At 33.0% G+C, this 17,955-nt stretch overlaps 1 protein-coding gene across 6 annotated transcripts in view; it reads right to left on the bottom strand.

The window, feature by feature from the left end:
• The window catches only part of LOC106462072 (ATP-dependent RNA helicase DDX55-like), a 162,304-nt gene extending 144,635 nt beyond the window's left edge, over positions 1-17,669 (bottom strand). For 2 of the 6 annotated variants that reach the window (XM_022389206.1, XM_022389209.1), the window contains exons 1-2: positions 17,333-17,539; positions 202-332 (exon numbers count right to left, since the gene is read on the bottom strand). In XM_022389206.1, the coding sequence (XP_022244914.1) occupies positions 202-332; positions 17,333-17,351 (150 nt within the window). In that variant the 5' untranslated portion in view covers positions 17,352-17,539. Of the gene's footprint in view, positions 1-201; positions 333-16,491; positions 16,678-17,332; positions 17,540-17,595 lie in introns of those variants that run through there. The other 4 variants (XM_022389208.1, XM_013921957.2, XM_022389207.1 and 1 more) reach the window with 4 other exon arrangements.
• Positions 17,670-17,955: the final 286 nt, after the last annotated feature.

Genomic DNA, 17,955 nt, shown 5'->3' with positions numbered 1-17,955 from the left:
TTTTAATTTTACTTATTACTAACGTACTTACTTTCGTTAACCGTACCTAACTAGTTTTCGTTTTTACTTTACTATCATGTATGTGTGTGTGCATATATATATATATATATATATATATACACACACACACACACATTATGCGACTTTTTTGATAAACTCTTTAGTAAAACAAATTATTTGGAATATATTCAAAAATTATACCTGAACTGGTGTCATATACTTGAAATTAAATTGGTTTATAGCTGACAGTAGTTCAACATTTAAGTTCAGTGATTCCCAACTATCTTCCTCCATGTCTTGTACAGTGGTTCTTTTCATGATATCCATTAGCTCTATAAATATAAGGATGACATTTAGTTGTTTAAATTTAGAAATAATTCTTTTAACAATAAACTTCTGAGGAAAGTTAATTTTCCTATACTGAAAATGTATTTCCAATTGGTATTTGCCCTCTACATAACTTTACTTTATGCATGCCACAAGTCTTGTGCTCCCTCTTGTTGGAATTATCATATTAAAATATGTCACTCATGCAAATCATCATGTGCCATCTCTTAACCAATAGTAGCATGACATGCTCTACATAATGCATGTGACTCACTCTATACTCCTCTACCAAACCTTCACTTCAAAGTTCAAAAGGAAGGACTGGTGCGAGGGAACAAAAGAAGTGCCCCCAAAATCATCCAAAGGATACCCCTGACCATGAGAGATATAGATCCGAATATCAGAAGAGGGGAAGGGGGAGGCCACATCAGCTCATAAGGTGATGCCTCAACTCCCTTGGTTGTGGAAATGTTTGTAGGGGGTCTCATTATCCAGTAAGGCAATGGCTCAACTCCAGTGTTGTTGTGTAAACATAATCAGAAGGCCACGTCAACCCTCAAGACCTCTGGAGGGCATGTTGCATCTACAACAGCAGAACACCACCTCACCACTCTCAGCTGAATGGTTTGAAGTTTTATGTATGGAACTCAATCAGGAGGTAGCCTCCTTGGACCAGGTGCCCCCTTGGTGGATGATATGTGCCACCACCATAGAGATGTCCGAATGAACCATCACTAGAGAATGACAGGCAAGAACAATGAAGTGATGTAATACCCAACATATCGCTAAAAGTTTGAGACAAGAGTTTCGTCCGCAGTCCAATGGCCCGAAGCTTCCTGGTGATTGATACATGCTCCCTAACCTTGAAGGGATGCATCCGTGATGAAATTTTGATCTGAATGTGGGGGAGGAAGTGGCATGCTCATTGACGTACAAGCTTTGTACAGTCAGCAGAGCAGATCATCTCTCAGGGAAGGAGGAAGGGAGATGGGGAAGGAAAGAGAATCCAGAGCAAGGTTTCATCATTTGTGAAGTGCAGGAATCTCACATGGGCACAGCTGAGAGGGATAAGTTCAGTCATGGAGGACCTCATCCCCAAAAGTGATAGCACTTCATGAGCAGTAAGTGACCAAGACGAAAGGGCATTGTGAACTGAAAGTTCCATGGACCAAAGATGTAAAGGAGAAGGCAGAGCTCAACTGAGATTGGTGTCAAAAAAGACCTCCAGATGGACAAGATATTGAGTGGATCAAAAAAACAACTTCTCCAATTTGATTAACCAGCCCACCCTAGAAACCACAGAAAGAAATTGGCGGGTACAACTGGCCAATTCCTATTTGAAATGAACCAGAATGAGCCAGTCATCCGTGTAATAATGAAATTGCATCCCCAGAGCATGAAGATGATGAGAAAGTGCCCAGACTATGGAACAAAACACATAAGGAGCCAACACAAGTTTGAAGGGAAGGGCCCAAAATTGGTAAACCACCCTGAGATGGACAAATGGAAGATAAGGTCAAGACTGCTGGGCTAACTGGATGTGGAGGTAAGCATTGGAGACATCCACAATCCTGATGAAAACACCCATCTGAGGGTGTGAAAAAACTCCATGGTAAACTTGAAGAGTGCAATGAAGTGGTTGAGGTGAAATAAATCAATAATTGGGTGCCAATCTCAGATTTTATTAGGGACCATGAAAAGACAGGAAGAAAAACCCCTGAAAGTTGATGGACTGGTTTAATAGCCCACTGCAAAAATCAAATCTTGAACCACCTCAGACAGGTGCTAACATGGCATGGGATCTTGAGGAATAGGAAAGGAAATGAGGTAAGGAGAAACAGGAAGAAATGAAAGAAACTGGAAAATAAAACCCTCTGACAGAGCCCATATCACCCACTGATCATCAATGAAGGAATGCCAGCAAGGAAGAAACTCCAACAATCAAGCTCCCACTGGCCCCAAACCCACAGAGTAGTCACCAGCATTGTGGCAATGGACGTTACATCATCAAGGAAATCAATGAAAAGAAGTACCCCAATTAGAAGGAACAGGTAAGGGTTGGGAGGATGAAGGACAAGAAATGGAAATAGGTGACATATGAAGCTCTGACTGAGACAAACGGGCGACAAAGGGTAGATTGCTGATGGGCTGACGTAACCCGAAGCTCAATGGTTTCTGGGACTGTACCAAAGACATAACATCTTACAAAAGGAGCAAGATGTAAGTCCCATAGATATGTTGAGGGTAAACTGTCCTGAGCCAATACAGCACTCATGCCAACAAGGTCCCAACAATAAAGAAACCACGTATTTGATGCCAGAGCTGAGGATGAAATGTGAACTAACGTGGAGGAGAGAAGGTGCAGGGTATCTGCAGACCCCCTCAGGATTTCTATGAGGTTTCTTGTAACAAAGAAGGGCAAGATGAATAAGACATAGGGAAAGGGCATAAAACATAACAAATCTAAGACACAAAATTGGTGAAGACTGAATTAGGCCTAGATTAATCCTCAGGTTGCAAGTGGGAAGAAATGGCAAACTCTGGAGGCAGGAAAAGACAATCAAATTCCTTGTCATTTTAAATAATGTCCACCAATTCAGGAGGAGGCTGGGCAATGTCAGAGGACAAAGATTGACCCATTTAGCTTTCAAATAATGGTTGTGTTTTGCAAAAATATATAGCGACAAAATGAACAACTGGTAGTTAGAAAATAAAATAAAAGGTAATGTAAAAAAAAACACATTGGGCAAAAATAAAAAATTTTTGTCCTCACACGGGAGCATGAAGAACAAAAAAAGATGATGTCTGAACTTAGACACTGCCAAACAAAAAGTGAAGGTTCAGTATAGGGGTATAGAGGGAGTCACATGCACCACATGAACATGTTATTGTTGCGTCATCGAGATCACGTGACAATTCTCACGCTCTCTTGTTTCTAGAACTATCCCGTATCTTGGCGAATGCTCTAGTATTGACTAGATAGAGGGTAGGCTGGTATATAAAAGAGGTAATGTAATGCGTGTGAGTGGATAGTGAGTAATTGATCTGCGGTCAGAGTATTGTTGACGTTCGTTGCTATAGCGTTTGTTTGGCGCGATTGTTGAAGTTGAGTGTATCGGTTAGGTTGTATTCGGAAGGAATAAACCAGTTTTGTTGGGTAGGGACTTGTGTCGCTTGAGTTTCGTCGGTGCGAGGTTGCGGAAGGTCGGTTGACACACGGAGACGTAACATTATGCTACTATTAGTTAAGAGATGACAGATGATGAATTGCATGACAGGCATGTTGGAATATAATAATTCCAACATGGAGGGGAGCACAAGGCTTGTGGCATGCATAAAGAAAGGTTTGCATATAGAAGGCTGCAATGAACAAGAATAGCTAATCTTGTGAGAGGAGGCAAGTACCATATTGCAAAAACGTATATATGTATCAACATATGGAATGAGCAGTTATGGAGTAATTGAAGAACTGCATAGGTGAGGAAATTACAAAATGTAAAAAAAATATAATAATTGTGAAAAGCTTGTCAAATTAAAATAATTTTATTGGTAAACATGAAAACATTTCAGCCAACAGCCATTTATTGGGTTTCCAGTGAGACTTAAACCATTAACAGAATAGTTATGGAGTAAGAAAAACGACAAAATAGCATGTGGCTAAAAAACGAGCTAAGGGAAGTAACATACAAAAACAATAATAATAATTAATAAATTATTTGGTTTATATATATACAAATTTATTTATTTATATAAAGTAAATCACAGTAAATAACCAAATTGAAAAGAAAAAGTACAACATGAATACAAGTAACAATGGAAGGAAATGAATACAATGAGAAAATGAGAATTTAACTCAAAAAAGGAACTGACAGAAAAAAATATACAATGCACAGTAATCTGCCCAAAACCAAACATTCTGTCAGTGACTATACATTTTTTTTTCTGAGACATATATGAGGTATAAAGAATTAACAAGTTCATGATCCTTAGAATGTCTGAATATTAACAATGACTATTTCACAATATTGGATGCACAAAACTAAAGCTTATTGTACCTATAAAAAAATGATAACTCCATTTCCTTTGTCTATATTTAGGAGCACCTAAAAATTATATACATGTTTATGGAGTGAATCAAAATTTCACTATTTTAACAAATTTGCATCTAAGTAAGTATGTAAGTGACTTTTCCAGAGGAGCATACAGAAAAAAAAAGATGAAACTTATTTCTCATAATTCTTTCACAGAACTCTTCCATCTTGGGTCTTAACAATTCCTTTCTTTTCCCAAAAAGGATACTAGTAGTGGTAGATTTAAACTTGGGCTAGACAAAGGTGAGAGCTATGATATTAGTAAAATAGGAAATATAATTGTCAGGGAAACATGTACAACAGGCACAAAACATGAACATATTTTAAAATGTATGATTAATTGTTACTATTATAATACTAGAAGTATTAGAAATAAATTGATGAGCTCAAACCAGTTGTGAAAACTCAGGATTTTAATGTTATGAGTATCACTGACACTTGGTTAAATTTGAACAATTTTGATTAGAGAAATTTTTTGAAATACCAAGCTACAGATTATTTACTAGAGATAGAGTATTGAAAGAAAGAGGGAGGAGTAGATTTATATATGAGGAGTGAATTGCATCCTGTTGAGTTAGAGCATATTAAAGAAAACAGCACTGAGGTTGAGTCAGCCTGGGTTAATGTTAGTGGATATAAAGGGAAAAGTCTTGTAATTGAGACTTGTTATAAACCACCAGAGCTGAATGTGGAGGTTAATGAGAAATTGTATAATGAGATCAGAATAGTAGCTAAAAAAAGATATTATTATGGGAAATTTTAATTTCAGGGGTATTAATTGGAAAAATTTTGAGTCTGACAGTGAAGTAGATAGGCTTTTGGAAATTGTTCAAATACTTTTATACACCAACTGGTGATGGAACCTACAAGGAAGGAAGCTACATTAGATTTAATATTAGCATCCAATGTGAATATGATAGAGTTGTGGTTCATGAGCATTTAAGTACAAGCAACTATTGCACTATTAGGCGTGGGATTTTACTTCACATAGAATTGAAGAAGAATAGTACCCACGATTCCAAATTTCAGGAGTCAATTTAGATGGAATGAGACATGATCTGGCTTCTATAGATTGGACTAAAGAATTGGGAGGGGATCTTGAACAGATGTAGGAAACATTTAGGGAAAAATTGATATGCATACAGAACATACATACTCCCTATAGAAAAAAAAGGGGCAACAGAAAAGAATAAGCCAGTATGGTTTAGTAAAGGTTTATATGTTCATCTTAGGGATAAACATAATATAGTTAAGAAATTTAAACATACTGGAAATAATAAGGGCTTGGAGGACTATATGAAATCAAGAGAGCTGGTTAAAAAGGGAAAAAACTGTATATGAAAGAGGGTTGGCTGAGAAAGTTAACTCAAAAAATTAGGAATTCTTTAGGTATATGATAGGCAAGCAAAATATTAGAATGGGGATTGGGTCTCTTAAAAACAACAGTGGGAAGCTGATCTCGGAAGATTATAAGATGGAAAAACTTATTAAATTATATGTTCTCCTCAGTTTTTACAAAGGAAGATACAAATCTTATGCCTCACCCAGAGCACTTAATGTATGGAAAAAATATTGATGTAAAAGATATCCTTTTAAGTTCTGAACTTGCAAGAGAAAAGTTGGGAAAACGAGAAATTGATAAATCCCCTGTATCAGACAACATTTATCCTAGAGTTTTAAAGAAACTCAAAGATTTTATTTGTGAACCGCTAGCTACTATTCTTTTTTTATATAGGTCATTGAGTAGTGGAAGAGTATTAGACAGTAGTTGGAAAGGTTTTGGAGAGTGTAATTAAAGATGCATTGCAGAGCCACTTAAAGCAGGTTGATATAGTGTCTCAGAGCCAGCATGGTTTCAATAAGGGAAAGTATTGTTTAACAAATCTTCAGACATTCTTTAAAGATGTTACTGTAAGAGTTGATGAAGAAAATACTATGGATTTGGATTACCTTGATTTTCAGAAAGTGTTTAATAAGGTTCCTCACAAAAGACTTGTTACAAAAATTAAATCTATGGGTGTGGGAGAAATGTTTTTAAATTGATAGAAAATTTGCTAAAGAGTAGTAATAAATGGAGTTAGATCTGACTGGATCATGGTTACAAGCAGTGTGCATCAGGGCTCTGTGCTGGGTCCTCTGCTGTTTGTGAAATATATTAATGATATTGACTCTTGAATGACTAACAAAATTTTGAAATTTGCAGATGACATTAAGATTTTAGGGATGACTAACTGTATCAAAGATGCTGCAGACTTATAGGGAGATTTAGGTAATTTGATGTATTGGGCCAATACATGGCAGATGATGTTTAACTATCCAAAATGTAAGGTGATGCATGTAGGTTTTTACAATTCAAATTATTGTTATGATTTAAATGGGAATATATTAGACACTGTAGTTGTAGAAAAAGATCTTGGTGTTGTGATTGAAAAATCACTTAAGTCATCTAAACAGTGTATTGTAGCTAGCAATAGGGCTAATAGAAGTTTGGGTAGCATATATAGAAATATTGAATACAAGACAAGGGATATTATTGTTTCACTGCATAGATCATTTGTAAGGCCTCATTTGGAGTAATGTGTACAGTTTGGGGCTCCCTTCCTCAAGAAGGACATTGAATTGTTGGAGAAGGTTCAGATATGAGCCATTAGGATGATACCTGGATGGTGGGATTGTCCTATGAAAAAATATTAAAATCTCTAAACTTGTTTTCTCTGGAGAGGAAAAGGGTCAGAGGGGATTTGATAGAGGTGTTTAAGATTATTAAAGGCAATGATAATATAGATCCATCAAAACTTTGTGTTTAGCAGTGAAAACAATAGGACAAGAGGTCATAATTTCAAATTTTGACAGTGTAGGAGTTATCTGCAGTTTAGATAGTATTACTTTTCAAACAGGGTGGTTGGCTTTTGGAATGAGCTGCCTCCAAAGGTGGTGCTACAAAACATATTAAAACAAGAAAGTCAAAACTACAAAAACTGAGTTACTTAAAATTTTAAAAACTTATCCCTACTTTGGTTCAGACAGTGATTAGCAAAAGCAGGGATAAGTTTTTAAATTTTAAGTAACTCAGTTTTTGTAGTTTTGACTTTCTTGTTTCAAAACATTTTTCAGCATTAAAACTTTCTATATTACTATAGCTAGCTAGGTTGCACATATACTGATCTCTACTTGTCTTTATAAAATATTTTTTTTTTTTACTATACTTGTTGTAATACTTTTTCTTCTAAAGGCAAGTACAGTTATGCTTCTAAATGCTTTTTTCTTCTTTTATTATGATGGTTATTATTATTTTATCTGTATACCAAAACAGGAATTTTCAAACAAGGGGACCATTCTTGATATTGCCATACTGTGCAAGTCTAGGTCATAAAATTAATATTTCCATAAGTTGTAGGAAATGAAGAAGTAATACATATAAATTTCACCTGCTGCAACAGCTAAGATACATAACACAATAGACAGGTACAGATAATATATTAAACTTATTTTACACAATGCTTAATTTCCTTCAAAGACTAGCAATAGCACAGTTTCATTCCTTCCTTTTTTTAAAGGCATTTTAACTGGATAACATTCTCAACTAAAGTTTGTACTGAATCAACTATTAAAACAGCAGCTTGATTTATTTCCTCATGTTACCCTAAGTATTACTGATGTAAGGGTTATTAATGTTTCATAATTTGTATTGATACCTAAATATTGTGCAGTGTAATATGACAAACCAGTTCTGTTCAAATTATGCAACTGAATCTTTGAAAGTTTTAAAAGATTGTAATTGTTGATACAACTGCTATTCAGTGAATGTTTTGCACAAATGTAAAAGAAAAAAAATTAACACAGAAAAAAACACTTATATTTATTTTTAAAGAATACCTTTTTTTATATCTCAGTTTGACAGAATGTACTCCATTATTTCATAAAAAAAAACAAGACCCAGCATTGTTCATTCCCCTCCAAAATCACCACTAAATGTTACATAAATCACATTCACAATCAGTGTAGTGAAATTAAACGAGATAAAATATAAATGAACTATCTCTAAAAATACAGCTCTAAATAGCAATTCTTATAATTTATTGAAGATAAAAACACAACATGATCTCAGAATATTTCCAAAGAAACAGTCCTTGGTCTAACTATATAGTCTTCTTTAGAGCATAGAAGAAAGCAACCATGGTGCAAATGAATAGCTACACGGTAAAGAAAGAGCCAATGATCAGAAAACAGAACACACAGAGTAGTACAGCAGCAAACTACAGTTGATGGGTTAGTCTCTACAAGTGTAGGTCTGTAAAAACCTCATACAGTTTTGTACATCTTATGTAATCATCAATATGCCTTTACATTTATGCATTGATTAAAGTCTATAAAGAAATATAATAACAATGTTTAGACAAATTTCAATTCAAGATATATTGTCATATAACTTTTACAACTAGATAGTCTTGGCTTTTCTACTGTCATCAATCAAAGATACACAAATACATTTAGAAACCTAACTTTATATTTACAACTAACATTTATTGTCATATTTTACTGATCTTATCAAGATTTATTTTTATACACTGGGATATATATGTATACATAATGAAAAAGTTACGACTTTTATTGTGACTACAACAGACAATGACTGAAAGAATGTCATTTTTCTTTTTAAACATATGAACTAATACAGTATCGTTCCATACTGATCAAAATGTGTAATATTGAATGCTTACAAAACTATATTGAAATACAACCTAGTAAATTATTTATCCCTATAATGATACTAGACAAATTTGTACAACGCTTCATACGTGAAAACATTCAGTGACCCCAAACACTGTTATTGATGACAATGTGAAAAGTAATTTTTTAAAAATGCATTTAATAAAAAACTATGACATAAATCTCCTAATTTATGGCCGTTTCTAAATCTCCAGTGTCTTGGTTTTGTCAACAAGTTATAATTTTTAGAACATTTTATATACCAATGTCAAAAACAACATGTGGAACATCCTTTTGATAACTGTATATATAAGAAGGAAAACCTTATGTTCTTAAACTAGATGAAATAGTGGCTTCCACTTCTGCCAATTGCAACTTATCACAAGTTAATCACCCTGTTACAACAATAAAACTGTCTTAACATGAGTCTAGCAAGTCTTTCCCAAATCTTAAAACTTGTGTCCTCTCATCCTATTATCTACAAAATATATCAAAAACATGAGTCCTTTACTCTATTGATTCTCCAGACAAGTTTATAGCCTTAAATAATACCACCCCTTACATTTCTTTTCTGGTACTAAGGAGCATTCTCTTTTTGTAGTGTATGTACTTTAGGACCAAATGATGTTGCAAACTGTGAATCAAAAAGTTACTTAAAAGTACAAAGAACATTTTCACAAGTTTAGAGATAGAAATATACATGTAGCCATTTTGAGAGTTCACCCTCTGACTAGACATGGGAATGCATTATTTAGCAGGATCCAAAGCTTAAATAAAAGATCATCAAAGAAGTTTAAAGCAACAGATAGTCTGGACTTCTGGGATAGTTTTTAAGGTCAGGATGCATTACATTTTAAAAAATGGTTCCACTTAAACAGGCTAAGTAGTAGGATGTTTAGGAAGGCTATAAGTACATTCATTAAATATAGTTGAAATGAAACAAACTGTATTGAGTGAAATTGGGAACAAACAAACTGATAGGTCTAGTATACAATATCCATTCTCCTTTGTAAAGTACAAAGGCCCCATCATAATTCAGAGGCCTCACTGTACCAATAATGCTTCTCCATTGTCCACAATTACTTCTAATAGCTATCCCAAAGCCATGTTTGGTCCTACTAGCTTGCCAGTGAGGGTTAGAACACAGTTTCATCTATAATGTCCCAGGATCCCAAAGGAGGCCTGAAACACAATATCCAATGATAGATTCAGATTCAACAACCCCCAGAAAACCTACTCCTCCCCCCCCCCCCCATGATGCCTTCTGAATGTATTTTACTCTCCCTTAAGTCCCTTAATGTGGGGCTAAACCATATACAGGATGTTTGAAAAGTCTGGACCCACTGGCACTAGTGTACTCACCAGGTACCCACCCACCACAACTATTACTGGTTCTTTAAAAAAGTTATGCAAAGTTTAAGTCAAAGTAATGTAAACAGAGCTGCAGACAAACTATTATTTTAATAAGAAAACAGTAAGCAAAAAAAGTCACAACAAAGAGAGTGATGACGAAAGTGGAAACAACCATAGTGATAGAGACTCAGATTAAATTAAATCAGTGACACTGATTAGTAGGTCATTGATCTTCAAGTGTACAAAAATCCTCGAGTACCTTATAAATCAAGTTATTCAACCATTCATTATACCTACAAAATTTTCTTATACCACACTAATTTTTACCTCTTCCATTGACAATAATGAATATAGGAGACAAAGAATCAATTGAGTAAGCAGCAAATTTTTAATAGTAAATTTTAAATTTTTCTTTGTTAAATGATTATCAGCTGATTCACTAAATGCAATCGGTTCATGATTACTGCCACCTTGAAGCATGGCATGATCGATGTTCTAGAATATAAATGAGGCCTATATCTCATCGGAAACTTTCAAACCTGATGACTGTGTGATTTGTAATAGTAAATACTGTAAATTATTGTATCAATATAAATATGATCTTCCAAAAGTTTCTACACTTTTATATAACCAGTTTACCTTGTTTCAACTGTAGCTAACTGCTGCTCATCATAATTCAAGTTATTAGTATGCAGCGATCATTGCCATAGAATCGTTGTTTCACTTCACTGCAATTTAAGTGAGAAACTCGCACACTAATGCTAATGGAGAATTATCAGAGTTTTGTTGTTAAAATATCTGAAGTAAGCTCTGCCCATCAATTGTGCTAACTTTGTTTGGATAGTGCAAGTGCACTAAGCAGTCTTGTAATCTCTCAGTGTATGTTATAATGGCAGGTGGTTATATATCCGGTAAAGTACATATAACCTAAGTGTCATCGTCATGTGCAAATATTGCCAGCACAGCACGGGTATTGTGAAATCACTGTTATGACAGTCAACCAGGGTGAACTGTTAAAGATTACTCTGTTGCATTATGAGATACCAATATCAATAAGTCAATAGTATCCAAACAAAGAAACAGTTGGAAACTTTATACTTTGATATTAATTTCATGACCACTAAATTGATGCTCATTCCTAGTTGGTGAAAAGTCAAAAACCAAATGTTTGTTTTTGTTTCAGTACCTCATGTAGAATAGTGAAAATACACACTGTATCCTATATTTTGCAGGCCTACACTATAGTATACATGATGGCTGCAAAAAAGGTTCAGGGTTAACATCATTTTCATTTATAATTATATCATATATTGTTTTCTTTACTTGTCCATCCAAACATTCATAACTTTATATTATCGGCAGTTTTAGATACGCTTTAGAAAAATAAGGACAACATTGCACATGAAGTAAACTTAAACTGTGTGGCATCATGGTTCCTATTGTCTTGTTTTCTGCATGTTAGAAACTGTTATGTTGATAGTGATCGGAAATTTTCAGGCACCCGGATACCCATCTAAGTAGAATTTTTGGTGCCATTCAAACACTAATGAGCACTTCAATGAATTTTGCAGAATGTGTTCCATATGTTGTCCTTGTAATTCAAAATAAGTTTGGAATAACAGCAAGATTACTTCAACCTTCTCATGCTTTGACAGCACCATAATCAGTCATCATGTATGTGAAATAAAGGGAAACCTGCAAATCACCTATAGTTACAGACTTTTCAGACATCCCGTAGATAAGAACATCCCCTAACCTCCCCAGATATGCCTGCCTGCTAGCTCCAAAATTGTGGATGAAGTTCATGAACAAACCAGAGCTTAACAATTTAAGCAATTATCCATAAGCAGCAATTACATTGATTAGTGTCTATAAACTAATCAATTAATCAAAATTGTGATTCATCAATTAATGTGACAAAAATAACGAACTAACTAAAATTAGTGTTTCAGATTACCAACATTTGTGATTATTCCAATAATTGATTAGTTAAAATTACGATTAAATTGTGTGACACAAAAATAACCAACTAATCAAAGTTAGGGTTTCATTAGTTACCATTTTTAATTATTTTAAATATTCAAGTATTCAAAAAAATGTCATTATGTTTATTTGTTGTTAAGCACAAACCTACATGATGGGCAGGTGGAAGGGATGCTTCATAATTTGAGGGTATGATAATAATTCCCATTACTACTGAATTTACTCAACCTGTCTTTGTTACTGCAAAGCTATTAAAACTATCTGCCATCGTCACTACTACCTTGAAGGAAGGCAACTGGTTAATAACACTCACTGCAAATTCTCTGGCTAATTAGGTATTTAACAAAATGTGTTATGTTTCTAACTTAAAACTGTATTCTTTAATATCTATGGGGTTTTGAGTCCATATAGAAACTTAATTTAACTTAGGTATGTGAATAACGTTGTAACATTTTGTAAAATTCATTATTCAATATTATACAGTGGACCAACTGTTTAATGACTGTGTATAAATATTAAAGATTTCTTTTTCACCAGGAGTGAAAATGAAAAGATAATCTGTGATGTAGAGGCTTAATGCATTGTTTGACTGGCCATACCCTCTGCTGTGGACTACAGTTTTGCCTATTCAAGGCTCATCAGCACAGCTTGGGTCAGCAAACAAAATATTAGATGTCACTGTTTTATTTCATTAGTCCATTAATTATTATAAATTGTTTTTTTTTTTTAGTTTTTCTGAAATCAACACAGCTGGAGTTTAAAACAATCCTGTTACAGCCATAGTTAGTAACTGATTTTATCTAAATGAATACAACAATATGAATATCAATTAAACATTGCCATGGTCAGTTTATATTCTGACTTTTTCCAGATATTAACAATGTGTGTGTGTGCACTCTACATTTCATAGATTTGTTTTCAAAAAAGTATTTCATAAGTCACCGGCAAATCTTATAAAATACATTTGTTACAAAATTTATTTTCATTCTTTGGAAGTTATAACACTCACAAGAAAGAGATTTCCATATTGTTGGCATCCAAAACAAGTGAAAATGCAAGTGCCAAGACTGTACAAGTGGACTTAAAAAATTAAAACAGGCATCCTGTTTATGAATACTAAAATGTGAATTTAAGTGTAAACCTTATAATTTTTCTAATAAAACTATTTAGTTTTTAATTACAAAATTTGAAATGTTTGCCCTTAACCATCTTTATTTTCATATAAATCACATTACTAGAAAAAATATATAAACTTTAAAATCATTGGATTATAGCCCAACAGAGCTACTCGTAACAATTTTGTTGGTTTCCTAATTAATTTTATAACAATTATTAGTAGTGTGTAGTTATAAATAAAAAAAAAAGTAATACAAGTTTATCACTAGTGCTAGTAGAGGTCTAGTCGAACCCCCTCCCCTACAATATTCTGGATCATCCATTTTGAGTAAGTTTCTCAAAGTATGAAACTATAACACTGTTTAACATAATCTGAAATATTCTTAAACCATATGTTTGGAAAATGTTTAACATAAATAATTCAACTAGCAAGCTTTGTTATTTCTCTATTTCATTTTTTTTTTATGAACATCACAATTGTTCATCAAATATCATGTACTGATTTTTGCACGTTTTCAAAAATTATCTCATTTCCAACAATGAAAGGAATATTCAACTAACTTAGCTTGTTTTTGTATAATTAAGTATCTTATTACTGACAATTTTAGGATGATAAAGTTTATTAGCTCCCCATAAAAATGCGTTATTTGAAAATGTCATGAAGTAATATGCTTATTTTCATCAACAGAATTTGTGGACATTTGTAGGAAGAAACCAATGTAATACTATTAAACATATTAATTTCAGGTTGTTACAAGTTCTTAACTATCTTGCATGTGCAATACATTTTCATGAACAACAGTTTAAGATGAACAAAATAACAACTCTTAAATTATTGCGCCTGAAGATAGGATTTTCTCTAGCTTTTCATTATTCAAACCTGAGCTTTCTTTATTCATTTTGGAAATCCATAAAAAAAAATTAAATGGCTACCTTTGAAAAACTGTCAAACAAGTACAAAGTGATTAAATATCACTAATCAGATAAAAGAAAGCAGATCACATTGTATTGCAAAAAAACACAACTTTATCATTTTACCCACAGGTTTGAGAAGATTGATGATTTTGTTTTCTGCTTATTAACAGTGGATAAAGTAATACAATGTTTTTAAAATATGTACTTATAACAATATGAAAAATATGAATTATCCCATTATTTATCCATTACATAATTGTGAAAGTTACTGTTTTTTCCAAATTGTAATTATTTCTTCAATTCTTACAAGTGTACAAAAGAAGCAGTAGTATTGGAGAGTTTGCAATGACAAAATATACGTAAACATTTATGTTAAAATAAATATTGTTGCCTCACTTCCTACTTGACAGATGCTACCTCATCAAAGGCACAGTACAATAATGGTTAGCCTTCTGCATGTACTAATGTTTGATTAAGTTAAAAGATGTGAAAAATGGAAAAAAGAATATATGCAATATTTAAAATAGAGGAAATGGCAAAAGCAACAATTGAAAGTTGATCAATGGTTGTAACACTAGTTTAAAATGTGTTGAATACAATCTTAAAAGTGTCTTTGTTTTAGGTTTAATTACCATTTTTGTAATCGGAGAGTAATATATTAAATGTTTTGCATAATCATAAAAAAGACAAAGATAAAAATCTTTAATTGCAAATTATAAGCCTAATTAGAAATATATGTTTATATATCCAGCAGTCAAGTCACATGATTATACTTATAGTATCAACTTTGCTTCAACTGAGGCACATATGTCCAGCACTTGGTTGATATGCATACAGGTATGTTTATTAGCTTTTGATAAAGTTTGTTATGTGGTTGTATGGTAAGTACAAATAACACTGCACCATTATGGATTTGCACAACTCATACTATTTAATTGCCAATGTTCATATTTTTTTTGGCAAACTTCTCTTACATTTTTTGATCAATCCTAATCATACACAAACTCAAAGTCTTCAATTGAGTATTAAACAAGGACTGCTTCTCCATGAGAAAGAAGCGGATCATGCCTTTTTTCATAATCTGACTGAATTAAATCAAACAAAACATTCTCAAAATAGCTCACATAGGTATTATCCTAAGGGGACTATGGTCATGACCAAAAGGAAGAAAATTGTTTTTTTGATAGAATAACTAACATTAACCAAACTTGTCAAACATATGTACTGAGCATTCTATGGGGTGGCCCAACTCAAAGGGACTAATATCTTTACCCCCAATTACATCTGTTAGTGACATTTTGTTTTGAATGAGAACATACAAATTTGATTAAAAAACTCAATTCATCTGCCATATAACAATCAGGCATGTTTGTCTCAAGGTTTATTATTTGCAATTTTTGGCTTGTACAAAAAATTTGGCAGTTATTATTTAATTTTGTTTAAAACAATAATTATATTCAAATGTATGTTGCCTAAGTAATGCAAAATTAAGGTTTTTAATTCACTAAACAGAAAATAAAAGGAATGGCTCAACATTCAATATTACTGACAAGTATTAGGAAAACATTTATTGCTAAATAAAAAAAAAATGTGTAGGGCTGGCTAGTGAACTTTAAAAAAAGGAATAAAAAAGATAGGAATGGAAGTGGACATATCACTTGATCCGGCTAATGATCACATAGCAGACTAAGCTATCTCGACTTTACCTGGAGAATAAAATCCTTACATTATCAGCTTCACCACTTTATCTATCAAAAGCTTGGTGTTTAAATAGACTCTCACCTTTCATCATTATACCATTCCTTTAGTTAACTTTAGAAAACCACTTTAATTACTCTTACAATAGAGCAACATTTTACAACTGGAAATTCTGGTTCTATTTGTTTTGCCAGTATTCTAAAGCTTTATAAATTTTGCATAGAATAATAATAAAATATGTAGTCAAAGATCCTGAAGACTGTTTAGCTCCTTCAAATGATGATAAAATTATAGTTACTATAGGAACTAGGTAGGCATTAGGCCCATTGAAGAAAGATGATGAGGAACAATTAAAATAAGAAATCTCAGTTTGGCCATTCACCAGTTTTCAACTTTGGAATGCTCTGGATAGCTGACAAGTGGCATATATATCGGAGATAGAATGACTATGCCAGGTAGCTCTTCATCTCTAGCTTCTGATGACCTGTAGAGAAGAAAATCTAGATGACCTTTGTATTGTTTCAATATGAGCATCCATGCCATCCCTACGTAGATAATGCTAGCACACTTTCCAATACTGACTGCACTTAAACAACTGGTCTGGTTCTTTATTTGGGGGGGGGGGGGATTCCTTCCCGAGTAACAAAGAATTATCTCCAGACAGCCTAAGAACATTAGAGCTACAGGATTATGTGATTTAAAGAGCACACATACTTTGTATCATCAAGATCAATATTTACTTTATGAAATAAAAATGCAAAGTATCTTATTACTTTATAGTTTAATTACAAGATACAGATATAAACAATGAGTTGTATAATACATGAAATTACAATAATAATACATCTTATGTTATCTGAATTCTAATTTATAATTATATTAATATGTTTAACTTAAAGTCAAACCATACAACTAAATAACACATACACTACTAGTACTAGTAGCCTAATTAGGGTTAAGTATTACCAGTACCAGTTTTACGGCTTAACCTTAATCCTAACGTTACAAATAAAACTTAAAAAAGTAAATCTAGGTACCGTCATAATACTTAAATTTAACTCATCATTTATAAAATAGCGTAATCACCTATGCAATTTAATCTAACCATTAATTTCATTAAACAATGACACCGGACTTACCTATCTTATTTCTTATCATATATCACCCGAATATTTTCGTTTGTAAATAACTAAATTATATCCTGAACCTTTACAACTTCCAAGTTCTATTTCTAAAGATCTTGAATATGAAATAAAAGGAACTACACTAACTTCGTGAAATAATATGAGAGACAGCGAATTCTACTTTTACTTTGTTAAGGTTTTGTTTATAGTTCATTTATTAATCCTTTTATCGTTTAGTTCAACTATAAAATTTTGGTTCTAATAAAACACCAACTCACCTTCTAAATTCTATCTAAAGCACGTTGATTTTGAGAATGTATGTATTTGTATATAGAATTGGCACCTGCTTTCCCTAGCGGTGACGTCAGATAATAATATTGTGGAAGATTTTGTAAATTAGCAAACCACATGGTAAGTAACCTCGCGGTCTAACCACTAATTTTCTGCCCTTCTCTAATCTTAAACGAGTTAATTAATTAAAGAGATATGGTTAAAACGAATTATTGCTCGATTTTGTTATTGATTTTAAGTAATTCTGGAATATTGTGTTTTTGTTTGTTTGTTTTTTCGGAACTAGAACTTTTTGTTTCTTTTCCTAATTCATCTATTTATTGTAATTAATTAACATTGTACATTTC

This window comes from Limulus polyphemus, unplaced genomic scaffold (genome assembly GCF_000517525.1).
Source record: "Limulus polyphemus unplaced genomic scaffold, Limulus_polyphemus-2.1.2 Scaffold1088, whole genome shotgun sequence".
Taxonomy (NCBI): Eukaryota; Metazoa; Arthropoda; class Merostomata; order Xiphosura; family Limulidae; genus Limulus; species Limulus polyphemus.
The sequence above is the reverse complement of the archived record's forward strand: the minus strand, read 5'-3'. Positions and strand labels throughout refer to the sequence as shown.